This window comes from Canis lupus, chromosome 29 (genome assembly GCF_011100685.1).
Source record: "Canis lupus familiaris isolate Mischka breed German Shepherd chromosome 29, alternate assembly UU_Cfam_GSD_1.0, whole genome shotgun sequence".
Taxonomy (NCBI): Eukaryota; Metazoa; Chordata; class Mammalia; order Carnivora; family Canidae; genus Canis; species Canis lupus.
In genome coordinates this window covers 29344086-29371346 of record NC_049250.1, presented here as the reverse complement: position 1 = coordinate 29371346, position 27261 = coordinate 29344086, and the positions used below count along the sequence as shown (strand labels likewise).

Here is a 27261-nt window from a genome sequence, read left to right as displayed (position 1 = left end):
AGCCGCCGGGGCAGGCCCGCGGGCGGGGCGGGGAGCAGCCTGACCGGGTCTCGGCCGCCGGCCGGGGAGGCCACGCCCACGGGGCGGGGCCGCGGGCGGGACTTCCTGCCGGGGGCCCGTCGCTCCTTCAGGAAGAGCCCCGCTGCGGATCCCGCCGCCGGCCGCCCGAGCCTGACCTCCAGTCGAGGTAAGTCCCGCGTCCGTGCGGGTCCACGGTCTAGGCCGGGGCGGGGGGCGGGGGCGCCCGAGGACGGAGGCCGCAGCCGGGGCCCCTTTATCCGCGCAGGTTCTCCTCAGACCCCGCCGCTGGGGGCCCCCGGGGACAGGGCCGCCCCCGCCCGTCCTCCCACCCCGTCCAGCGGGGTCTGCTCGCGCCTCCTCCCGCAACCGTTGGGGCAGCTCACCGCGAATTTTCTCGTTGTACTGACTCCGAGGAAGCACCGGGAGCGCTGGCACGGCTGGCTCGCTGCCGGGGTGGCGGTGGTCCCGGGTCCCGCGTGAGCCGCTCCCCTCGAGCCGCCGCGGCCTGGGTGGGGGCGGGGGGCGGGGATGCCTCAGGCGTCGCCTTCGGGACAGTGAAGGCGCCCGGAAGCGGCAGCCGCGAGTGGTTGTGACTGCGGCACGTCCCCCGAGTGTGATGCTCGGAGTTTCCTGGTGTCCTCCGAGCCTCCCTCTGGAGGTCCTTCCCTAGGGGTGTCGTTCGGGCTCAGGCTCCGGCGTTGCCTGCTCACGTGACTTAGCGGTATTTGCGGGTCCTCTCTTTTCCGTGAGCGGGGGACCTATAGTCCGGGTGCCTAATTGACATCCCTTTTTGGTTTCAGAAACGCTTCTCATCCTCTCCTATTTTAAACTTTTGACCCAAAGCTCCAAACCCACTCTCTTCTGTTACTCCCTGTTTCAGTGGACGTGACTGTAATCCATGCAGTTGCTGAAAGTGGGAAATCTGGGCATCATTGAAGTCTTCTTCCTCTCCTTCATACCCCATATCCAAATTATTGTTAAATGTCCCCAACTTTACCTCCCAAAGCAAATATTTCTCTGTCCTCTCAACTTCTCTTTATACACCTCTTCCTCCACTCTTCCAGATTTAAGCCAACCTTCAGGTCTTCCCTGGACTGCTGCATCCTAAATCTAAATCTCCAGTCTACCCAGCACCCACTCTCCACTTTTCCCTCCCCGCCCCAATCCATTCTCTTCAATAGCCATGGTGAAATGTTTCTTCATGGCTCTCAAATCAAAATCTTACCTCCAAGGTCCTGCCTGGCCTGATCCCTACTATCTCCAGTCTCATCCCCCTCCTCCTTCCCTTGATCTCTGAGCTGTCACACCTAGGCCTTTTAGTTACTCTTGGCTTGCGTCCTGTAATTGAGTTAGTTAATGCTTATTCACTTGTCCTTATCTTGGTTTAATCACGTTGTCAGGGCAACCTTATCAGATACCTAAGGCCAGGTTAAAGCTCTTTGATTACCTGCTTCTCATTGTACTTCTACTTTGCCTTTATTACATTTGTGGTTTTGCATGTGGCCTGACTTTTTAAAATTTATTATTATTATCTGACTCCCCACTAGCAAGTAAGTGAACTGGGCCTCTTTTCCTCACTATGATGTAGTGCAGCATGTCGTAGGTATTCAGCAAATAGCTATCAAATGATTAAACAAATAATGAATTTTGGTTGGAGAATCCCTAGAAGAAAGGGTAGCTTTTGAAATGGTCATTGAAGAATTGGTAGGAGTTTTATCCCTGCTGTTAGAAGGCAGAGATATGAGTGGCTTGAGCAGAGTTTCTGACAAGAAAACAGATGCATTGTTCTGTTAATTTGGTTCTGTTAAGCCTGGAAAAGGAATGGGAGTAAGAATGGAAAAAAGAGAGTTTGGAAACGATTCCTGAGACACTAAGCCGATTCCTGAGACACTAAGCCGTGACTTCTGTAACTCAGTAAGTGGCTTCCCTTTTACATTTAAAAAAATCTAATATCAGGGGAAAAGAGCAACTACGAGCAGAAACAGCTCACTATATCTGTTCTTTGCCCTCCCCTCCTTTCTGCTCCTCTTTCCTACACCATGAGCACCACCGTAGGGGATTTTGAGTAGTCTTTAAGGTGAAACTGTGTGTCAGTTATTCTCCATTATAAAGATGACAAATTTGGATTGCTTTATAAATGACAGCACATTTTTCTGAGTCTGACAGCTTGAAAAACTTCAGTGTCCTAGGTACTGAGTTTAGAATGTGGTCAAGCCAATGGTGAGTTATTTTGGTATTCTCTTCAGAAGTCAGTGGAAAGCTGGACAGGTTAGAAGATGAAAATATGTTGGTTTCTTCTGGGAAATAAATTTATTTTTGTAGTCCTGGAATTTTCTTCACATGTTGCAATAGAAAGATCAGAGTACTTTAGTATCAGAATTGAGTATGTATCTTCTGTGCCTTCCTTTCAGAGCTGCTTTAATTTCTCCATTCCCAGTGTTAATTAATCCTCTGTTCTAAAGTGTTGGGAAACACTTTATAGAGTGTTGTTATGTTGTTTTTTTTGTAATGTAAATGTTTATACACTAGAAGTGTCTTAGGTCCACTAAGAAATATTCTCCCCTATCAGTGAATCTTAAAAACCTTTGAATTCTAACATCAGCAAGAGGGCAATTATTACATTTGTGATTTTGTACACGTGTGATTCATTTCCTGAATGAAAGTATGTTGCTAATTGAGATATTTTTGTGAACTATTCTATAATTAAGACTTAGAGATTTTTAACTGTTTTGTTCTGACATGTTAAATCTGTTTAGAAGATGGCTGATCCTTGGCAGGAATGCATGGATTATGCAGTAACCCTGGCAAGACAAGCTGGAGAGGTATGAACTGAAATCTTATCAGCCATAATATGATGGATGTGGACAGTGTGATTGTCCTATTAAATAAAACATGTATTTTAATCTTTTATTTTCCATTTACTAAACATTTTAAATGGAGTCGATACTGATATTATATTGTTAAACTTTTTATGATGATAATTGTGGATTTAAAATAGGATGTAAGATTGTATGATTTTGTACCTAGAAGGTCATAACCACTAAAAGTTTATTTACGTTGGGGTAAAACATTTTTAAGAACATCGTTTCAAGCAGACTGAATGTTTTAAACCATTTCTGTTTCATCTTTTAGTTTGATTTTAAAATGATCAAACTTTTCTGTTTGCTTATCAAAAAATCTTTTTAGGTAGTTCGTGAAGCTATAAAAAATGAAATGAATGTTATGATTAAAAGTTCTCCAGCTGATTTGGTAACTGCTACTGACCAAAAAATTGAAAAAATGCTTCTCTCTTCCATAAAGGAAAAGTATCCATCTCACAGGTATCTTTTATTTTAGTTTCACATGGTAATTGAAACTTAGGTTGGAGCCAATGTACTAGACAGATTTTGATTCTAGACACAGAAATTGACTTTAGTTAATTAGAGCTGAGAAGGAATTTATTTGGAGAGTGTTGGCCCTAAGAGCAGGGCTTAGGCAGCAATCAGGATGGAAGTCAGAGCTGTAGGTGCCATTTAATACCATTTTTTGTGAATGAGTCTTCAGTTGCATATTGTAACTTCTGCTTTGTTCTACTGGTTAGAAGAGAGTCACTCAGATGCCACCAGTAGCCTCGTAACTGTTGGCTTTAGATACCTTTACCTCATTATTTCAAGATTATAAATCCTGAGCAGGAGTGTCTTGCTGAACTCAGGTTGTTTGCCCAAGCTCAACCTGCCAGGAAGGAGCAAACAAGGTATTTGGATTTCTTGATAGTAAGATGAGTGTTTGGATGCTGGGAAGCTAATATGACAAATGTCTGCCATAGGCATGATTTAGAAATTGTATTCTCTATATTGCAAAATTTTTTTTTGTGGTGGAGTGGTAGTAACTTTAATGAGTTTGAGAGAAAATACTAAAATCAGGGCTCTCTTACACAGAGACATATGGCAGAAACATTGTCATCATTTTAAAGTTGTCATTTTCTGCTTTTTTTTTTTTTTTAAGATTTATTTATTTTAAGGAGAGTGAGCTGTGGGGGGTGGGAGGGCAAAAGGAGAGGGAGAGAGAGAATCTGAAGCAGACACTGCTGAGCAGGGAACCTCACGACCCTGAGATCATGACCTGAGCTGAAATCAAGAGTCGGATGCTTAACTGACTGAGCCAGGCACCCCTCATTCTCTATTTCTTGGTCATGCCATTAACTCTTCCTGATATTTTAGCTGTTGAGAAGAAAAAATTTTTAAAGCTGTGGCTAAAAATAGTTCCTCCTAGTAAAAAGGTTTACAGCTAAGTGAAAAAAGGATGAAAGAAAATCATAATGATTAGGAGAGTTCTGTATTAAATAAAGGAAATAAAATAATGAATAAAGAAAGTAGAAACCAGGCACCATTTGCAAAATTCACCTGAGATTTATTGCATAGCATGTTTTAGATGCAGTAATTTTGGTGGGTATTTTGCTTTTTCATTGATTTATTTAATGTTCTCTGTATTGTCTATTGCTGCATAGCTAATTATCCTAAAAACTTTGCAGCTCTATACAACAAACATTTATTAGAGTTTTCTAGGGTCAGGAATATAGGAGTGGCTTGGCTGTCTGGTTGTGGTCAGGATCTCAAAGTTATAGTCAAACTGTTGGTCAAGGCTGTGGTAGGCTCAACTAGGCCTGACAGTTCACTTACGTGATTGTTGGTGACCTCAGTTCTCATGGGTTTTTGGCTAACAGCTTCCCTCATTGCCTTGCCTTGTGGGTCTCTCCTTAGAGCAGCTCTTTTTTTTTTTTTTTTTTTTTAAAGATTTCATTTATTTACTCATGAGAGACACACACAGAGAGAGGCAGAGACACAGGCAGAGGGAGAAGCAGGCTCCATGCAGGGAGCCCAATGTGGGACTCAGTCCTGGGTCTCCAGGATTACGCCCTGGGCCCAAGGCAGCACTAAACCGCCGGGGCTGCCCCTTAGAGCAGCTCTTAACAGGGTGGCTGGCTTCCCCTGGGGCAAGAGAGGGAAAAGGATGGAGGGAGAAAGAGGAGATAAGATGGAAACCACAATACCATTTTTTGTGAATGAGTCTTCAGTTGCATATTGTAACTTCTGCTTTGTTCTACTGGTTAGAAGAGAGTCACTCAGTTCAAATTCACACTTAAAGCAAGGGGTGTTAGGTTCTACCTCTTAAAGAGAAGAACATGAGGGAATTTGGATTTCTTTTTAAAATCACATTTCCTTAATCAGTTCTTTTTTTTTTCTTATCTGCAACAAATGTGTGTGTACACACGTGTGCGCCTTTATTATATTTGAGAATTTTGAATTTTTCACGTGACTTGGCTCTGAGGGAAATAGTTTTCTCACTTTATCAGTCTGAAAGAAGGAACAACAATAGAAAAGTGTATGGACTTATGTATTATATTGTAGACTGAATCTAAGGAAATGTTAAGGTTTGAACACTGTTGAAAGCAGTATGAAGATTTGGAATTTGTCATTCTTGCTTTTAGCTTCATTGGTGAAGAATCTGTGGCAGCTGGGGAGAAAAGCATCTTAACTGACAGCCCTACATGGATCATTGACCCTATTGATGGAACAACTAATTTTGTACATAGGTAGGTTTTTAAAATGTTAATATTATAATTGCTGTTTATATACAAACTGAATGGACCTAGATAGACACTTTAGAGAATTGTATCATTTGTAGAGCAAAATGTATTTATGCAGAATTTTCATCAAATATGGAAGAGATGATGAACGTGGGTTTGAGGTGTTTACTATTCTTTTTCTCACTGGTAGAGCCATATAAAAATGTAAGCAAGCAACAGTGCTGCTTTGAGATTAAGGAACTAATGGAGTCAATTTTGGGGGGGTCATAAAGAATGTTGTCTATCTAGGGGGTTCAGTCCAAGAGAGAAAACTATTAAAAAGAGCATGGGTTTTAGGATCAACAGACTTGAGCTTGAGTCCAAATGCTTGTATAGGCTTTGTGATGTTGGGCAAGTTATTTAATCTTCCTAAGCCCCAGTTGTTGTTGTTCAATGTGTAAAATGGGCACCTTAGTAGTACCTGCCTCATAGAAATGTTTGTTCTTGGGATACAGTAAGTAGTACTTTTATATGAGAACTTAGCATAGCGCCTGACACAAAGTAAGTTTGTAACTCAGTATATTAGCACTAAAAGAAAGCCTGGATAGCCTAATTCAGGAGGATTACACATAAATGTTATATTTGAAGTTGCCATGTAGCTGTACTTATCTTTACTAAAACAGAATTGTTAAAGTCTGTAAAACCAAGATCTAGAATCTATGATGGAGAGTTAATGTAGAAGGATGCTCATGGTATATTATAGAGAAGATTCTAATACAGAGTGTATACTATGATCCCATTTTGGTTAAAACTCTATTAAGTATTTCTTAAATTTTTTATTTTCAGTAGTTGACACGTTTTGTCATATTTTCTTCATTTTTAACTCTTGAGTCAGAAATTATAACCTATGTGTTCAAACTGTCACACAGCCATAGCAATAGGTGTAGCTAACAGTACTTTTCAGATATGAAAGTTTGGTATGAAGGGCAAGTAACAATTTGTTCTGTATAATTTAATACTTATGTTTATAGGTCCTGACTCTGGGAGAAATGACCCAAGAAAAGAAACTTTTCTTTTTAACCATGAACAATTATAATTTTTTTGACTTTGTAAAATAGATTTTCAAAAAGTAAAAATAAATTAATATATTCATGGCATTCAACTTTCCAAAGATATAAAATGCCACGCAGTGCAAAGTGTCCTTCCGACTTCTGACCCCAGTTACCCAGGACCAGTCTGAAGGTGGCTACTGTTATCAGTTTCTTGTGAATTCTTTCAGAGATGTTTCATGCCTGTAGAAACATCCTGTATGTATGTATGTGTATCCACTACTTCTCCCTATATTTCCCATTATTTACACAAAGGGCTGCATACTATACACTCTGTTCGGGGAGAGGAGGGGTGAGACTATTTATATGAAAAAATTATATAGTCATTTACATTATGAAAAAATGTGTTTATTGAAAATAATTTTTTTATCTTGGTAAATTTGTGTGGTTTTTTTTTTTTTTTTTTAAGATTTCCTTTTGTAGCTGTTTCCATTGGCTTTACGGTAAATAAAAAGGTATGCTGTTTAAATTTATGGTAAAATGCCTTGCTCTCATTTTCTGAGAAAGAGTAAATGTGTGTCTGTAATAAATTTAGATTTGTCTCTATATTCAATTTATATAGCCGCATTATTTCAAAGTAAGCTGCAGAACTATTAAAATTGGCATGATACCTTTTCCAGGAAAGAAAATTCAATGTTTTATGAGAAGCAAGAATTAAAAGGAAAAATACATGCAAGTAACTGAAATGCAACTCCGTATTTAATCACCATTATGTATGTGATAGAGTCAGATGTAATAGGAGTTGATGGGTGATCTATAATGCTTAATGGAAAGGTAGGATTTGAGCGGGTAATGACTTAGTAGGTGTCAGTGAAAGGAGACTTAGAAAGACCAGAAAGTGGTAGGGGCCAGAGCATGGTTGGGAAATGGCGAGTATGTTCGGGAACCCAAAAGCTTGCTATATCTAAAACCCAGCAGAATACAATCTGTAGCTATTGCATTTCCTTGCTGTTTGGCTATTTGATCAAACGATGAATGATGTTTGCTAACATCTTACATACCTGAATTCAAGAGACTTAAATCTGTGAAAATAAAAACACATCTTAGGCACGGGGTGTGTTAATTAGTAAGAACATCTGAAAGAAGCTAAAGGAACCTTTAGCATAAAATTAGCCCTGGGCAATGTGCTGTCCCTGCCACTGAACTAACTCACAGCTCATGCAAAAGTTAGGTGTGCGAACAGATAAATATGTAGTGGAACTATGAAAAAAATGCCATGAGAACATGAAGATGTATCCAATTCTGCCAAAAGTGGTTTGGGGAAATCTTCATAACAGAAGTGGTCTTAGAATTTGATTATGTGAGTTGGGTTTTAGAAACGTAGGAGTTTTCCAGGTAAAGAAGAAAAGGAGGAAAGCATTTTAATGAGAAAGAACAACTTGGAGTAGAGCATGATGTTTGTGGGGAGCGAGATGTTCATTGTGATCGAAACCCTGAAAGTGGCAGGAGCAGAATTGATGAAGTGAAATAGTTGTGGTTTTATTGTGAGGCACTGTGGCCTGTCTCTGCCAGCATATTTATATTTTGTTTTTAGGTAGTAGAAAATCTGTAGCAGTTTTTCAAGAACAGAGTGACAGATAATTCTAGCATTGTAGAGTCCTACCAGAGGGGCATGGCAGGTGATTCTCAACTAAGACGGGGCAGTGAGGGTGGCCAAGGAAATGCCAAAATCAAGAAGTGCTTTCAAGATAAAATTTGAAGAAGACAGACACATGGGGAAGGAATGAGGTATGATGAGGTGGTAAATTATTTTTGACCTCTTTGGTTGAGGTTCCTGGAAGGCTAGCGGAAGCATAGGTTTTTCCATGTGATAAGGGGGTTATAGGTGGTATAGACCACAGTTAAAGGTGGTAGTTGAATGTATGGACTGCAAAGACCAAACCCTATAAGAATATAGACCTCCAAGATGGAAATGAAAAGAGTGAAAGAGTGAACGAATCCTGACCTACGCAACATTTAAGGATTGGACAGAGAACGAGGCCCTTAAAAAAGAAAAGTGACACGAAGATAGATTAGTGAGGTGTAGGACTAAGGGTACTGCCAGAAACATGGGGGTGCTGGATTAAGTAATGAAGAAGAGTTGATGATGGTCAGCAATTTCCAATTTTCCGAGTGGGCATTTGGGAGGAGTTCATGGGTATTCTCTTTCAAGGAAGTTTCAGAAGTGTGTGTGATCAGGGCAGAAGCCAAACTGTAAGAGGAGAATAGGAGAGGCCAAGTACAGAGTACCCTTTGGCAGTGAAGGGAAAAGAAGATAACATCTTGGAAATTTTGTAAGGGCAGTAGAAATTTGGTGTGAACGTACCAGAATGGAAATCTGAGAGAAGATTATCAGCTGATTGGAGATTTTCAGAGAAGCCTGAGAGGGTAGTAATCACAATACAGAAGGAAGTATTCACCTTAGAAAATAGGAAATATTTGTCTATCTGAGGCAGGAAGGTTAGAGACCAAAGTGGGTGCTCCTAAGTTGAGAAATGGATGGGACAAGAGTCCAGGATTCCAGTAACAATCTTTCTCTGTTTAAGCTGGAAACTAGCATTTTTTAAGTATCCCATAGTAGTCATTTGAAAACATTTTCCGTATACCAGGTTTTTTGTTACTGCCTTAAAAACGTTGATTTAATGATAAAACATACTCCGGTTTGGTAAAGGAATCATCTTTCCTTCTGCAGATGGAATTTGGAATTGTATACAGTTGCCTTGAGGATAAGATGTATACTGGCAGGAAAGGAAAAGGAGCCTTTTGTAACGGCCAAAAACTGCAGGTTTCACAACAAGAAGGTAGGTTTATCTTCTAATTTTTGATGTGGTTGATATTATAAACATGTATTTTACTGTTTTTTTTGTTTGTTTGTTTGTTTTACTTAATTGATGGACTTATCCCAGTTGTTAACAGATTCACAAATTATGTGTATTTTCCCTTTATTTTTCTTTATTTCCACCACAGTTTTGTATGTGGTAGTGAGGACAGGAAAGCAGGTATACTCCAGCAAACACCACTTCAGACTGGTGGCTTGCTAAGTGCTCGGGATAGAAAGATGAATAAGAATGGTTTCCCGCTCCCATGGTGTTCATGGTTATTGTTTCAGATGCTACATCTTAAATTCTTTGTCAAAATTCCTCTGATCTGATGCTGCTAGAACCACTTGTTAGACCACAAATTGGGAGGGGTGGGGGAGTCTGTTAATGTTGAGAATCATTAAAAATGATGTATATACATTTTAATGACCTTGATGATTGCGTTTTGTCTTTGTGACAGCTCACCGAAGTTTCAAGGCACCTTCTTTCCATAAACCATGTCCAACATTTTTCGCAGTTTGTACTTTCAGATTCTTTTCAGTGCAGCAAGAACTTAAATACTTGCAAATCAGTCTACATTCATAATTCTACACCTTTATATTTTTTCTCCTCAAACACTTTATAGGAGAGCAAATTTTTAGTTCATTTTCTTTTTTATTGAACTCTAAGACCCCAAAGATTGGAAGCTGCATCCTAAACTTTGAAGATGTTAACATGTGAAAAAACGTGCATCTTATAATCGAACTACTGTAGTAGCTTTTGTAGAAACCAAACCTTTCCCTTTTTTACAATTTTTTTGGCTTCTTATAGTTTTTAATTAGATGATGTAATGATTAGAGAAATAGCAGATGTAAATATGTTCGGAGCAAGCTGCTAAGCGTACCCTGGTGGGAGGAGATGAAGTGGAGGGTACACCAGGAAGCCTGTTAATGGAGAGTATTGAGTGTGGCGTGAGCCCCAGTCATGGTTTTTTTTTTTTTTTTAGTTGTTTCAAAGACAGAATGGAAAGCATGGGGTAATCTGTTAAGTTAGTAAATGGAGGCCAGCCACCACTTTAATTTTAATTTTTGTTTTATGTCAAATGTATAAATTATTTCTAAATCCTACTTTTTAAATGTTTATATAATACTTGCTTGTTTCTCACTAAAGGGGTCATGCATGCAAGCAAATTGGTTATATTCTACAATTTCAGAGGATGATCTAAAAAGCAGACTCTTTGATGATTATAAAACCAGTCACTTGAGGTTAATAAATTTATCAGAATTTTAATACTTTAAGGCTTAGAAAGAAATTTGATACCATTCAGGATGAGGGAAAAAAATCTTACTTTATTCTGAATTATAGGCATCATATTTTTAAAATCAGAATTCTTATTATTAAACTCTAGTGATTATATATAACATTCTCTTTTAGATATTACCAAATCACTTTTGGTGACAGAGTTTGGCTCTTCCAGAGCACCAGAGACTGTAAGAATTGTTCTTTCTAATCTGGAAAAGCTTTTGTGCATTCCTATTCATGGGTAAGTTTTTTTCATTTCTTTCTTGAAGCTCCAGAAAATTTAAAATTTTCAAGAATGAATTTTCCTTTAGAAATGAAATTTTTAATTAATAGCTTGGGATCAGTACCATAATTCTAATTTTGTAATTCCAAAAGGCTTTTTGAGAATGATTTCAAACTTAACAAAATTTACTGAAATAGGGGAAAAAAAAGTATACCCTTTACCCAGATTCACCTGTTAACATTTTATCCCTTTGCTTTGTCATTTGATCATTCCCTCTGTGTGCGTGTGCATGCACATATAACACCATTTTTTACCCTTAACTATTTTAGCGTGAATTACTTATTTTATGGCTCTTCACTCCTAAATTATTTCCTGAAATTAGGGATATTTTCTTCCATGACCACAGTAAATTGTTGACTTCATAAATTCACTATTTATCTAATCTACCATCCACATTTAATTTTGACAGTTGACCTAACAATGTCCTCTGTAGCATTTTCTTCTCCATTGCAAGAATCAGCCTAAGGTCAAAGGTCAAACATTACATGTATTTATCATGTCTCTTTTAGTCATTTTTAATCTGGAATATTTCCACAGCCTAAGGGATTAGCCACCTCCTTTCAGTTTTCAAATTATTTGCATTGAAAAATATAAGTAGGCTCTTAATTTATTTCTGGTTTCTCTGTATCAGTTTCCCCTTGTCACTTCTTATTTTCTATATTTTTACTTTCTTCTTTTTGTAAATCTTGATTAAAGTTTTAGTGGTTTGTCTTTTTTTCTCCAAAGAACCAAGATTGTAATTAATTAATCTGATTTACAGTTTTTCTTCTCTCTGCCTTGAATTTATTTTTATTCTATTTTTTTATTACTATAAGTATTTAGGCTATGAACTTTTATCTTACCACTGTTTTAAATGTACCTCATAGGCTCTAATATGTAGGATTTTCATTATAATTATTTTTCACAAAATCTGTAATGTATACTTTCCATTTCAACTAAGAGTTCTTAAATTTCTACAAAGAAATTTTTTTTTAAATTTCATTTTTAATTTAAGTAGTTTTATTACATCATAATGAATCTGCCATAGAGCCTACTAATATTTGTGCCTAGTATATGATTAAATTTTGGGGACAGTTCTGTATGCACTGAAAAAATATATTCTCCATTATAAGGGTACAATGTTTGATATATAACCTAAAGATTGACCTTATGTTTTTTTGTCTACTTCATCTGCCTGATACTGAGTGATTTGTTAAATTCTCCTATAATTGGTATGTTTCTCTTTATTTCTCCTTGCAACTTTTAGAGCTTTTATCTTATATAAGATGGAAGCTGCATTATGTGATGCCTATATACAACTTTTATGCCTTGTATAATTTTAACTTTATATAGTATACTTTGTCTTGTTTCATGCTTTTAGACTGAAAGTCTATTTTGACATCAAAATTGCAAACTCTGGGATCCCTGGGTGGCGCAGCGGTTTGGCGCCTGCCTTTGGCCCAGGGCGCGATCCTGGAGACCCGGGATCGAATCCCACATCAGGCTCCTGGTGCATGGAGCCTGCTTCTCCCTCTGCCTATGTCTCTGCCTCTCTTTCTCTCTCTCTCTCTGTGACTATCATAAATTAAAAAAAAAAAAAAACAAAAAAAACAAAATTGCAAACTCTACCTCCTTATTATTGCTATTTGCCTAGTAAATCTTGGTTCACTCTTACTTTTAGCCTTTTTGAATAACTTTTTAAAGTGTATGTCTTGATTACAGTATGGAGTGGAGTTCTGCTTAAGAATGCAAATGAAGGGCAATCCTGGTGGCTCAGCGGTTTAGCGCCACCTTCAGCCCAGGGCCTGATCCTGGAGACCCGGGATCTAGTCCCACATTGGGCTCCCTGCATGGAGCCTGCTTCTCCCTCTGCCTCTTTCTGTGTGTCTCTCATGAATAAATAAATAAAATCTTTTAAAAAAATGCAAATGACTTAAATACTTATTCTTTTAATAAAACAGGGCTATTCATTTATTAATATATGATTGTTTTGTTTAGTCTCAAATCTACCCTTTGGTCTTAGTTTTTTTGCTTGACTTCAAGGAAGAACAGGAAGCATTTTATAAGGTTTTATGAGTCACTTTTATATAAAACTCATCCTCTATAATTCCTTGAGAGCACATGTGCTTGGGATTCCATGAGTTCTAGCACATTCCAAAGTATGAACTTCTCAAAGTATGTTGCTTTTGAGAAATCTGATGCCATTCCAATGTTTTTGGCTTTTAAATTCATGTTTTACTTGGAGACTGAGAATTTTTTTTCTTTTAATTTTTCACAGCTAATAGTTTTACAAGGGATATATCTTGGAATTGCTCATTCTGTCAGTTTTCTCCTTTAATATGTATACTCAGGTCTTTTTTTCATTCCGGAACATTATTTTTTTTTTGAGTTCTAGTTCTAAATACTATTTTTGTTTTCATTTTCTGTTCAGTTTTCATTTTCTTCAGGACACTCTTAGGAATGTTCAGCTACCTTTGTGTCTTCTTTTCAGCCATTTTCTCTCTGGTCCTTTTTACTTTCCTGTCTTGCTTTTCCTCATTGCCCTTGATTATATTTTTATTGGCATCTGTTATTCTTGAGGTACCTTGTGATTGAGTTTTCATTCCTGATAGAATCTTGTCCTCTCCTCTCCTGCACCTTCTTTTCTGAGTTAACTCCCTTTTTTGTTTCTTCCTCCAACCCTGCCTCCCAATTTCTGCAGTAGTTTTTGTATTTTTCATTTAACTCCCTCCTCCGCCCCCATATTTACAAATATTTGAGGATATTTAATCCAGATTGGATTGATTTTCAGTTTTTTACAGCTTCATTGTTGACTTTTTGTGGGAGACTTTATCAGGCAAAAATAGCAAACACTTTCATTAGCAATTGTCTGATGTATTACAGTAGTTTTGTATGGATGTGGTCTCCTTTTTTCTATTTCTATTCATTGTGTGATCAGGGTTCCTGGTTTCAGAGCTCCTTATGCTGTCAGTTCTGCCCTTTTGTGTAGTGTCTTCCATGATAATCTATTTAATTGGGGGGGTGGCGAGGGTTGGCCGGTCTTGTTTCTTTCATTTCTGCAGGATCCATACTTTTTCACTTCTCTTTTCCTTCTTTATCTAAAAGAGATGCCACCTCTTTTTTTTTTTTTAGATATGATGGACATATATTTTGAGATATAATTGACCTCTAACATTAATTGACATCTAACATTGAGATATAATTGAGATAACATGGTATACAACATAATGATTTTGTATTTGTATATATTGTGAAATGATCACCACAGGAAGTCTAATTGATATCCATCACCACATATAGTTAAGATTTTTTTTCTTGTGGTGAGAACTTTTAAGATCTACTTTCTTAGCAGCTTTCAAATATACAATACAGACTATTATTATTATTATTATTATTATTAAAGATTTTATTTATTTGACAGAGAAAGAACAAGCACAAGCAAGGAGAGTGCCAGAGGGTGAAGGGGAAGCCGGCTCTGACCTAGCAGGGAGCCCAATGCAGAGCCCTGGGATTATGACCTGAGCCGAAGGCAGACACTTAACCAGTTGAGCCACCCAGGTGCCTCACAATACAGAATTAAAAACAGTAGTCACCATGCAATATATTATGTCCCTATGACTTACTTTATAACTGGAAATTTGTACCTTTGGGACCTCCTTTAACTATTTTGCCAGTCCCCTCAATTCCTTCCCTCTGGCACCCACCAGTCTGTTCTCCATGTCTGAGAGCTTGATTGCTTTATTATTTTGTTTTCTTTTTAATTGGTTATTCTACATATATGGGCGATCTTATCTGACTCTTCCCAAGTACAGCTTCTTTGCAGCTGTGAGTTTAGGTTCTACTTTTTTCCAGCCCCTTCCCTGTAGCAGGACTATGAATTACCAATCCTTATACATGTTCAGCACTTTTGTATTTGTTGTCTCACTTTCTCTTTCTTAAGATAGCTTTGTCTGTATGCCCTCTGGGTCCTCTGCTTCCTTCTCCTCCTTGTGACAGAGTCTTTTCTGCCTCCTCTCCCCAACTCTGCATCCACGAGCTTGCAATGCTCTATTAGGATTCTTTTGTTTTTCCTTATACTTACAGGTATAGAATTTGTGTTTTCTGGTTCCTAGAACTGCTGAAGGAATGGGTCCTATGGGTTTTACTTGTCCTTGTTGATTTATTTTTATTTTGGGGAAAAGGTAATGGTGCATTTTAAATCAGAATGCCACTATTCTCCAAACCTCAGAGTCCTTCTATAATTGGAGTTTTATAAGTGACAAAATTAAAAGCAAATATTAATAAATACATACATTTGTCCTTAAGAGAAGCTAGAGTTTTGAGGTTCTTAAATTTAATATAATTAAATAGCATTTCTCTTTTATTGTAATTGTTTTCATGAAAAAAGAAAAATAATTACAGATTTTTGTGATTTTATTTCACTACCAGCTGTGCTTATCTTTTTCCTTCTGAAAATAATCACTGACTTTAACACTCTTAGAACTGACTTAAAACATCTGATAATTCAGACTTATTTGTAGGTGAGTTGACTGAGGCTCAGAAAGGTAAAGTGACTGCCTAAGATCACACAGGTAAATGGAGATGTGACTAGACCCCTGGCTTCCAGACCAATTCTCTTTCTCCAACATTAGAATTTTCTTTTAGGAATCAGGACATTCCATGTATAGTTTGGCCATGGTACAAACTGCATTTGTAGGCTGTAAATCTGTGATCTATTTAGTAATAAGTAAAAAGAGAAGAGTTCCTGTCAAGAAGGTATGGTACGTACCTACAAGCACTCAGATGGCTCAGTCTAGAGCATGCAACTCTTGATCTTGGGGTTTGTGAGTTCAAGCCCTACGTTGGGCATGGAGCCTACTTAATAAATAGAGAGGGGGATAGAGAAGGTATAGAACCTCCCAGACCGATGTCCTTGAGGGAAGAGCAATATGATTTTAAAAGCCTACAGCTATAGTGTGCTATTTTGAAGCAAGGGCTTTAACTGTGGGCAATAAAATGTTTATGTTAGTCATAATAGAGCTGTAAGTGCTTTATAACTTTAACCTTGTATTTTTCCATTGTCTGAAGAAAAAGTAAAGTGACCTTTTATTTTTAGATTTTCTTAAAAGTATAACCAGGAAAATATTACCAAGTAGAAGTCCTGATGTACTGATTTCTTTTGTGTTCTTCTGAGTTTTGAGTTTTTCTTCCTTTTTTTTTTTTAAGATTTTATTTATTCATGAGAGAGACAGAGAAAGAGAGAGAGGCAGAAACACAGGCAGAGGGAGAAGCAGGCTCCATGCAGGGAGCCTGATATGGGACTTGATCCTGGGTCTCCAGGATCACGCCCTGGGCTGCAGGTGGCGCTAAACCGCTGCGCCACTGGGGCTGCCCAGTTTTGAGTTTTGCAATCTGAATTCGGAAGGGTTACTTACACACACGCAAACATGTACATGAAACTAAAGAGTCATAATTTGAATGAATGCCTTAAACAATAGAAACAGCCTAATAGGTTCCTAATTAGGAAATGACTTTTTTTTTTAAAGATTTTATTTATTCATGAGAGATACACAGAGAGAGAGAAAGGTAGAGACACAGGTAGAGGGAGAAGCAGGCTCCATGCAGGAAGCCCAATGTGAGACTCATTTCTGGGATTCCGGGATCACTCCTTGAGTCAAAGGCAGACGCTCAACCACTGAGCCACCCAGGCATCCCTAGGGACTTATTTAGGTAAAATACATGTCATGTCCATTTACATCTATAATATTTTCTGGCATCATGGTTTGGGAATAATTTCATCTTAAACATGGAGTTTGAGGCCCTTTTATATGTTAGGCACTCTCATAGGTGCTTTGTGTATATTTATTGTTAACTATTACAACAGTGGTCCAAAATAGGTTGGTTTTCCCATTTATATGACAAGAAAAGTAAAACTTTAAGAGGAAACTTTCAGATTACAGTTTTAAGCAGCTAACTAGGTATGCACACTCAAATCTCTGTGATACCAAAGATAGATAGTCCTTTTTATTTTGTACCATATTAATTCTATAGAAGGATCAGACTAAGAATTCAGAACACGTTTGTAAAATCTAGACCACAGCCTTGGTTATTCAGTAATTAAGTATTCTCTCTGGAAATATTTGTCCTTAAAAGAATATGTTCTTTTTGTTCTTCTTTGACTATAAGCCTCCTTCCCTGAGAACTCATGATCTTTATTAGAAATGGACTGAAGCATTACCAATAGGTATCACTATTGTTCTTCCATCCTATGATTCTGTCTCTGAAGACAATACTAAGGAGTTATTTATGAAAGATCTTGGTATCTACTTTCTATGAAATGAGCTATGAACTATCATATATCCCATGAGAAAAAGGGAAAAATATGCCATTCTTTATTTAAACTAATAAGAGTCACTAAAGTTAATTTGGTTTTATGTGTTTGGAAAGCAGTCAAACAACTGTTTAGCATTTGTTACTAGTTCTTAAATTTGATATACAGTAAGAAATAGTAAAACACATTCAAAATCTAAGGTATCATATAATTTTAATCATTTTTTAAAAAGATTTATTTATTCATGAGAGACAGAGAGGCAGAGACACAGGCAGAGGGAGAAGCAGGCTCCATGCAAGGAGCCCGACGTGGGACTCCATCCCGGGTCTCCAGGATCAGGCCCTGGTCTGAAGGCGGCGCTAAACTGCCGAGCCACCCGGGCTGCCCACCATACTGTTTTGATTACATCTTTGTCGTATATGGTGAAATTTGGGATTGTGATACTCCAGCTTGGGTATTCTTTTTTTTTTTTTTTTTTTTAAAGATTTTTTTATTTATTTATTCATGATAGTCACAGAGAGAGAGAGAGAGAGGCAGCGACACAGGCAGAGGGAGAAGCAGGCTCCATGCACCGGGAGCCCGATGTGGGATTCGATCCCGGGTCTCCAGGATCGCGCCCTGGGCCAAAGGCAGGCGCCAAACCGCTGCGCCACCCAGGGATCCCTCGGCTTGGGTATTCTTGAGTGCTTTGGCTATGTGGGCTCTTTTGTGGTTCCATACAAATTTTACAATTTTTTGTTCTAGTTCTGTGGAAAGTGCTGTTGATATTTTGGCAGGGATTGCATTGAATCTGTAGATTACTTTGGGTAGTGTGGACATTTTAATATTAATCCTTCCAATCCATGAGCATGGAATCTCTTTTTGTTTTTGTTGTTATGAATTTCTTTAATCAGTGTTTTATAGTTTTCAGAGATCATTTACTTCCTTGGTTAAGTTTATTCCTGGGTATTCTTTTTGATGCAAATGGTAGTGGAATTGTTTTAATTTCTCTTTCTGCTAGTTCATTATAAGTGTATCAAGATGAAACATTTCTACATATGAATTTTGTGTCCCGTGAGTTTACTGGATGCAATTATCAGTTCTAATAGTTGTTTTGATGCAGTCTTTAGGATGTTCTCAGTATAATATCATGGCATCTGGAGGTAGTGACAGTTTTACTTCTTCCTTACCAATTTGGATGCCTTTTATTCCATCATCTTGTGTGAGTGTTGCATCTAGGACTCCCAGTAGAACATTCAAGGGGTGGGAGTGGACATTCTTATCTTATTCCTGCTCTTCAAGGAAAAGTTCTTAGTATTTCATCATTGCAGATAATGTTATCTGTGGGTTTTTCATATATGACCTTTATTATATTGAGATATATTCCCTACAAACCAGCCTTGCTTTGGGTTTTTAACATGACCTGGTGTTGAAGTTTATCACATATTTTTTCTGCTTCTGTTGGGATGATCAAGTGATTTTTTTATCTTTTGTTTTACTGATGTGGCATATAACATTGATTGATTCGACAATATTGAACCATCTTTGCATCCACAGAATAAATCCCACTTGGTCATGGTGAATGATCATTTTGATGTATTATTAATGCAGTTTGCTAATATTTTGAGGAGTTTTATATCTCTGTTCATCAGTGATATTAACCTGTAGTGTTTTTGTCTGATTTTGGTGTCCGAGTAATCGAGTAATGCTGGCCTCAGAATGAATTTGGGAGCTTTTTTTTTTTTTTTTTTTTTAATAGCTTGAGAAGAATATATATTCCTTATTTTTAAAAATTTATTTTAGTGACTCTTAAATGTTTCAATTCACCTGTGAATCCATCTCATCCTAGGTTTTGGTTTGTTGGGGGTTTGATTACTGATTCAGTTTCATTGCTAGCTTATTAGTCTCCTCAGATTTCCTATTTCTTCCTGATTCAGGTGTGGATGTTCATATGTTTCTAGGAATTTATTCATGTCTTGTAGGCTGCCCAATATAATCTTTATAATATTCTCCTATAATCCTTTGTATTTCTGTGCTATCAGTTATTTCTTCTCCTTCATTTCTGATTGAGTCTTTTCTGTTTTTGTTGATGAATCTGGCTAAAGGTTTATCACCTTTGTCTTTTCAGAGAACCTAGTTTCATTGACCTTTTTTGTTTGTTTGTTTCCATTATTTCTGCTCTAGTTTTAATATTTCCTTATACTAGCTTTGGGCTCTGTTCTTTTAAAAGATCTCTTAGATGTAAGGTTAGGTGTTAGATTTTTCTTGTTTCTCGAGTTAGGCCTGTATTGATATAAACTTCTGTCTTAGAACTGCTTTTTGCTGCATCTCCAAGAGTTTGGACAGATTTTATTATCTTCATAGATTTTATTCTGTTTACTTTCTTGGTTGACCCATTGCTTGTTTAGTGGCATGTTGTTTAGCCTCTGTGAATTTGTGTTCTTTCCAGATTGCTTCTTGTAATTGATTTCTAGTGTTATACCATTTTGGTCAGAAAAGATGCTTGATAGGATTTCAGTCTTCTTGATTTTATTGAGATCTGTTTTGTGGCCTAACATGTGATCTGTTCTGGAGAATGTTCTATGTGCACTTAAAAGAACATATATTCTGCTGTTTTTAGATGGAATGTTTTGTGTAGATCTTTTTATGTCCTTTGTGTATATTTTTTGTATATATTTATATGTTTTTTGTCCTTTGGCCTAATGTGGTGTTCAAAGATACTGTTCCCTGTTAATTTTCTGTCTGGATGGTCTATATGTTGATGTAAGTACTGTGTTAAAGTCCCCTACCATTATTGTATTATTGTCAATTTCTCCCTTTATGTCTATTAGTAGTTGCTTTAAGTATTTGGATGCTCCAGTGTTAGGTGCATAGATATTTATAATTGTTATAGCCTCTTTTTAGATTGTTCCTTTATCATTATATAATGCCCTTCTTAGACTTTAAAATAAAGACTAACAAAAGACAATTTCGTGTGATCTGAATATTGATACTGTGGCTTTTTGTTTCACTTCTGTTTGCATGGAATCTTTTTTCATCCATTAAGTATGTATATGTCTTTAGGTCTATCCATGAGCCTCTTACAGGCAGCACATGGATAGGTCTTGTTTTTTAATGTGTTTAGTCACCCTGTATCTTTTGATTGTAGCATTCTGGTTTTTTACCTTTATTTATAAAGTAAGTACTTACTGTCATTTTGTGACTTACTTTCTGGTTATTTTTCTCTGTTCCTTCTCTTGCTGTCTTCTCTTGTGGTTTGATGGCTTTTTAGTGTTATGCTTTGATTTCTTTCTCTTTTTTTGTGTTTATCTATTGTAGGTTTTTTATTTGCAGTTACCATTAGGTTCATATATAACATCTTGTAGGTATAGCAGTCTATATGAAGTTGATGGTCACTTAAGTTCAGATTCTAAAAACACTAGTTACTCCCCTACCCGTATTTTATGAATGTCACATTTTAGATAATTTTATTTTGTGTATACTTGACTCATTTTTGTACATGTAATTCATTTTACTGCTTTTGTGTTTTTACCTACATGCTGGTATTATAAGAGATTTACCTACCTTTATTATATTTTTGCATTTGTGAAATTTCTTCCTTTCATAATTGTCTTAATGTTAGGGCCTTTTATTTTCCACTCAGAGAATTGCCTTCAACATTTTGTGTAAGGCTGGGTTAGTGGTAATGAACTCCTTTAACTTTTGTTTGTCTGGGAAACTCTTTATCTCTCCTATTCTGAATGATTATCTTGCTGGATAGAGTATTCTGGTTGCAAGTTTTTTCCTTTAAGCACTTTGCAGGCCAGAAGATGGTGTCATGATATAGTCACAGTTTCTCGTGAGATCGGGTGACAGCCTTATGAGGTTTCCCTTGTATGTAACTGTTTTTCTCTTGCTGCTTTTAAAATTCTCTTAATAAATAATTTGGCAAAAAGTAACAATAATGTAGGGAGTATAGACCTCCATGGATTCATCTTGTTGGAGGGTCTCTGCCTCCTGGATATGGATGTGTTTCTTTCCCCGAGTTTTCTGCTACTTCTTACTCTCTTCTCTTCTCTTACTGAGATCCTTATAACACTAATGTTATTATGCTTGATGGTATCACTGAATTTCCTTATCTTTTTTTTTTTTTTTTTCCCTGTCCAGCTTGTTTGCTTTCCATTACCCAGTCTTCTGTTCTTGTTCATCCTCTGTTCTATTGTTGATTCACTATGGTGTGTTGTTTTTGTTTTTTCCATTTTTGAGTTCTTTATGTGATTGGTTCTTTTTTATATTTTCTATCTCTTTGTTGAAGATCTGAGATCTACTCCCCCCCCCGCCCCAAGTCCAGTGAGTATCTTTATGACCATTACTTTTAATTCTTCAGCAGGCATAGTGCTTATCCCCATATCATTTAACTTTTTTGCTGCGATTTTTTTCTTGTTCTTTCGTTTGGGACATATTCCTCTGTCCCCTCATTTTATCTGACTCTGTTTCTGTGTATTAGGAAAGTCAACTCTGTCTTGAAAATAGTGGCTTTGTGGAGAAAAGGTTCTGTAGTGCCCTGCCCAATACCCCCTGGTCATCAGAACCAGGCATCCAGGGGTGTCTCATCTGTGGGCTGTGTGCACCTTACTGTTGTGGCTGAGTCACGTGTGCCTTCAGCCCAGTAGTCTACAGTGACCTATTTTATTTTGCCTGCTGTGGGCACATCATGCCAGGTTTGGTCCTGCACTATTAAGGGGCCTGAGGCCACTGCATGCTTGTATGTGGGAGGTGTTGACATCCAGTTTGCTCCAGCAATGGGTACACCAGAGGGCAGGGCACTCTCCCTTGCACGGCTTCCTGAGAGGCTTTTATTGGTGGGTGAGGTGGACAGTCAGACTACATGTCTGTACCCAGTCTGTCTGCTTTAGTAACAGGCATACCATCTGCAGGGCACTCTCCCTTGGTGGCCAGCTAAAAGATTTGGCTGCTGGAACTCGGTGTGCTGGTGTGTGAGGTTATCTTCCCTTCCACCCAAGGAGTTGTCACTTTGGGGCTGCTTGTAGCATGTGCTGGGCTGGAGCCGCTTTTGAGGGACACCTACAAGTTGGGGGGTGGCAACTCTATGGGTCTGCAGCTGAATGTAAGCATGAGGGTATGCAGTGCTAGCAAAATAGGTGGAGAAGGTTTGCACAGGTTTCCATACATGTCAGGCTCTTCAGGCTGGGGAGATGAAGTGAAGTGGTGCCTGCCCATACTTTTGTTCTTGGTGTTTACTGAAGATTCCTGCCCCTCCAGCACGTGTTCTGTGATTAGTAAATCAGTTTCTTTCCATGTATACCACAGGTACTTTTCAAATTGCTGCTTCTATGCTGTGTCTAAACTGGAGTATTTATTATAGGTTATTTATTTTAGATTACTTTAGGGCAGGGATGGTTTTCCATTGCCCTCCAGCACTTCCAGAGCTAAGCCTGCTGATTTTTAAAGTACCTGGAGTTAAACCCTGCTGATTTTAACAGCTATCAAAGTTAAGCTGCAGTGGTTATCAGAGCCAAGTGTTATGGGAACTCATCTTCCCAGTGTGGTTCTCTGGTACCTGGAGTACCTGGCATGGAGTCTGATCATCTCACTTCTCCACACTTGTAATGTTCTTCTCATTTGTGGTTAGTCTCACTGGAGGATTTGGTTCCCAGCTGTATCTCTGTCCCCTTCTACCCTTTTTGATGTGGTCTTTTCACAGTTAACTTTGGAAGGTCTGTTTTGCCAAACTTTGGGTCATTTTTCAGAGCAATTTGCACAGATGTAGCTGTTATCTTGGTGTGTCTGTAGAAGGAGTTGAGGTTAGGAGTCTCCTACCCACTCCCTCTTCCTGCTCTCCCCAGCTCCTATTATTTCCTTTTCAGTGAACAGATCTCATTGCTTTATATTCAGAGGTTTAAAGAATTACAAAAGGAGTTTGAGTAAAAATCAGTTGAAAATTACTGCAGATATGATGAATGCTTTTTCTTAAATATTTGTTTGTTCCTTTAATAAAGGGGATACTCCCTAACATAACCAGAATACAATTGTAAAAAAAAAAAAAAAAAATCAGGAAATTAACACTAATATATTACTTAATATAGAAACTTTATTCAGATTTAAAAAAAAAAAATCTCAGATTCAATCCAGGATCAAACATTGCATTTGTCATTTCTCATCAATTTTCTTTTTCTTTAATCTGGAACAGTTGCTTAGTCTTTTTTTATGATCTTGCTGTTTTTGAGAAATGTAGGCCAATTATTTTGTAGTATGTGTCTTGATTTGGATTTCTCTGGTTTCCTCAAGATTAGAGTTATACATTTTTGTCAGAATACCAGAGAAGCAAGAGGAGGTACTTGATACCTTGTCCCATTATTGGTAATAATAAGTTAGATCACTTGATAGTGGTAGACTATTATAAAGATGCTTTTCCATTATACATATAGGCATACCTCAGAGATACTGCAGGTTTGGTTCTAGACTACAGCAATAAAGCAACTATCTCAAGGCAAATCAAATGAATTTTTTTGGTTTTCCAGTGCATTTAAGTTGTGTTTATATTATACCATGGTATATGAAGTATAGAATAGGATTATGTCTAAAAATTTTTAGTAATAAAAACCAACATTTTATTACTAAAAAATGCTAATCATCTGAGCTCTCGGTATGTCATGATCATTGATCACCCATCATAACAAATAATGAAAAAATTGGAAGTATTATGAGAATTACCAAAATGTGACCAAGACACAAAGTACTAATAGATTTGCCTGATGCAGGATTGCCACAAACCTTCAGTTTGTAAAAAATGCAATTATCTGTGATTTGTGATAAAACAAAGCACAATAAAATGACCTATGCGTGTAATATGTATCTTAGGGGGAGATAATTTGACATTATATAAATAAATCAGTTATTACTGTAATGGCTATCAAGTAGTGTCCATAGTTACCTTAATTTATTTCCAGGGAAGAGGTACAAACCTGAAATACTCTATTCAGGCAGGCAGGCCTCCATCACACCAGAACCCAGGTGTGCTGTTATCCCTCTAATCACACATACTGATGTGTACATATATGGCAATGATCAATAATAACATATTTTACTCCTTTTAGAGACTGCTTGTATTATGGGGTCTGTAGTCCCTGAGTTGAGACAAAAATGAATATACATGCCTGCCATTATAAAAGAATGAAGGCATTTTCTTCTGTTTTTCTGAAAATTTTAGTGTTTATCTTACTAAATGATTACTCTGTGAGGATTAATTTTGTCATCTGTATAGTGTACCCTATAATTAGATTTTATGTATTTTTATTTTATAATTAGGTCTTTTTTAACTTGTCAGTTCAACACGTAAAGGAGGAGCCCTTTTGAAAATTTTTTTAATCTTATTTTTAAATGTTATTTGTTAGGATCCGAGGTGTTGGAACTGCAGCTGTTAATATGTGCCTTGTGGCAGCTGGAGTTGCAGATGCATATTATGAAATGGGAATTCACTGTTGGGATATGGCAGGAGCTGGCATTATTGTTACTGAAGCTGGTGGAGTACTAATGGATGTGACAGGTAAAATTATGGGACAGGAAAGCATTTTTCTTTCTGTTGGATTTTCCTTTACATGTGGCTTTTTTTTTTTTTAATGTTTAAGAATTTAAGTGTAATATATATTAAAGGCAAAACAAAAACAAGCCATGTGATTTTCTGCAAAATCAGAATAACATTTTGAGAGATAGAGGCAAGATGCTAATTGTAATGTGGGATTAATGAACTATGACTAAGCCTCTTCAAACATGAGTATTGGGAACTTTTGAGAAGCTATCAGAAAATTATAGAAGGTCACTAAATCTGAAGTTTGTACCAAGAACTCTTTGGTGACTATGGTGGTATTTGACAGTGATCTTCCCCCACCATTACTTTCTGCTTTGGGCCTAGAGAGGTTAACTTCTTGCTTTGAACTGATGGTGAAATTCTATAAAGTGAAGGAGTGAACCTGGGCCAAAAGTATTAACCAGTGATTTTGGAGAAAGGCAACAAAGAAATAAGGAAATGAGAAGGAGAATGGTATGAAAATGCCATGGAATCAGATTTCCTGTCCATTAGATTCCCAAACATGAAAGAGGTAAATAAGAGTAACAAAAAGAATAGAAAAAGAACATAAGAAAGAAGATGAAACTAAATTCATTAGTTAACATACAGTATAATATTAAATAAAACCTTAAACTAGAGGATATTTTTTAGACTGGTATGATTGAGGCATACCCTGGCCCCTCAAAAAACCCTGGTATTTACTAAAAGATTTTTTAAAACTCATTTATGTCTTGCCAAAGCTTAAACATTATGGTTATGTGACTACTTTTTTTTTTTTTTTTTTTTTTTAAGAAAACTGAAAGTATTAAAATGTTATGACTGACCATAGTACATATATATTGCTATACTAATATTACAGGAATTATTTTTGGTTTGATTTTAGGTGGGCCATTTGACTTGATGTCACGAAGAATAATTGCTGCAAATAGCAAAACATTAGCAGAAAGGATAGCCAAAGAAATTCAGGTGATACCACTTCAAAGAGATGATGAAGAGTGATTGCAACAGCCCCACATGTTCAGTCACAGCTGTATCTTCCCATAATTGCTGACACACTGATGGTGTTATAAAATTTAGGACATTTCAGATGTAAAATATGACTGGTTAAAATGGTCTTTGATATTCATATTTAAAATGCAGTTTGTTGTATCTTTTACTAAGACTAGGTATGAAAGAATAGGTGATGAAATATTTCATTGTTTTAAAAAAATTTTGGGTGTATGTTGGGGAAAAATACACAGGTGGTTGAGACAAGGTATCGATCACATCAACTGAAATAGCAGTTTAGAGTTTCTAAATATATATGAGTCTCTGAAAGTTTGACTATGTACATAAGCATTCTTAATTAGATAGGTAACTTTTTGGAAAAAATCTCTTTAGTTCCCAAAGGTATATTTAATTAAATTTGTAAGAATATAATGGCTACTTCCTAGACCAAGTTTTTTTTCTTTGCAGAGAACCTTGTTTTATTCATCTGTGTACACATAGCACCTAGCAGAGTACCAAATATGGACAATTCAAAAATAAGCATTGAAATAGTATTTTGGAGGTAGCAATTCCATAACATAAAAGAAATGAGCTCACCACTCTTTATTTTTATTTTAGGTTTTGAGGTAAAAAAAATATCATTTTCATATCTTACATTATCATTCCTTATAGCATTTCACATTGCCATACTATTTCAATTATCTTACTGCTAGCTATCATTTCTAATTGTGGACATTCTGCACTTAATGTATTTTCTAAGACACTGTATTACAGTATTTATTTGGATTCTTTTAAAGTTCCTATGTAAAACAAGCTGTTTCAGAAAATCATTCTCATCAGGGGTCTATTTTTTTTTTTATTCTGTAGTTAGAGACACTATAAAATTGTACTAAACTCAATATTCATGTTTTGAAGACGTTCATATTGACCTGAATGTGCACAGAAAACCTAGAACTGGTAGATACACTGTATTGTTAATTTTAAGCTATGTTTTTCCCCAAAAACTTATTTAATTTCTTTGCCACTGGATTCTATTCAGTCTTAAAATATTCCTTAATAGTCTTTGGCTTATGAAACTAAAAATTGTTCTGGTTCATAGTTTTTTAAAAGGTTAATTGACTGCTTAGCCTTGTCCCTGGGTACTTGAACAGAGTATTAGGTTTTGTTATGGTCTCATGTGAGTCTTGTATTTGATAAAATGAAAAGTACATCTGTAAAGTAGGTAATTTTATTGTTGTGCACATCTAATATATTTTAAAATGTGGTACTTAGATTTGAGTATAATTACTGTATTTGTACTGTTGATCATGTTCAATAAAAATATCTTGTACTATATTCTACGGTTAATTTTTCAATTAAATGTATTTTAATTGAGACTCAAAAATAAAATTATAAAGTATGA

The 27261-nt window shown here is 36.9% G+C and overlaps 1 protein-coding gene across 4 annotated transcripts; it reads left to right on the top strand.

The window, feature by feature from the left end:
- The first annotated feature begins 43 nt into the window (after positions 1-43).
- On the top strand, positions 44-27261 carry IMPA1 (inositol monophosphatase 1). 4 transcript variants are annotated; one of them, XM_038579609.1, is made up of 10 exons: positions 44-187; positions 1831-1935; positions 2778-2843; positions 3208-3341; positions 5489-5593; positions 7085-7130; positions 9347-9455; positions 10887-10995; positions 24700-24851; positions 25732-27261. In XM_038579609.1, exons 3-10 carry the CDS (start codon positions 2781-2783, stop codon positions 25869-25871), a joined length of 858 nt encoding a protein of 285 aa, XP_038435537.1. In that variant the 5' UTR covers positions 44-187; positions 1831-1935; positions 2778-2780; the 3' UTR covers positions 25872-27261. The 4 variants fall into 4 exon arrangements, with proteins under 4 accessions (XP_038435537.1, XP_038435539.1, XP_038435536.1 ...); XM_038579610.1 differs by lacking the exon at positions 44-187 and adding an exon at positions 577-742; XM_038579611.1 differs by lacking the exon at positions 1831-1935 and having other exon boundaries at positions 92-187; positions 25756-27261.

What these genes read in the sequence shown, in the direction of transcription:
- IMPA1 (XM_038579609.1), top strand. Translation starts at nt 2,781, where the DNA reads ATGGCTGATCCTTGGCAGGAATGCATGGATTATGCAGTAACCCTGGCA. An exon ending in TGGCAAGACAAGCTGGAGAG is followed by an intron (nt 2,844 to 3,207) that starts GTATGAACTGAA and finishes AAATCTTTTTAG; the next exon opens with GTAGTTCGTGAAGCTATAAA. An exon ending in TTGTGCATTCCTATTCATGG is followed by an intron (nt 10,996 to 24,699) that starts GTAAGTTTTTTT and finishes GTTATTTGTTAG; the next exon opens with GATCCGAGGTGTTGGAACTG.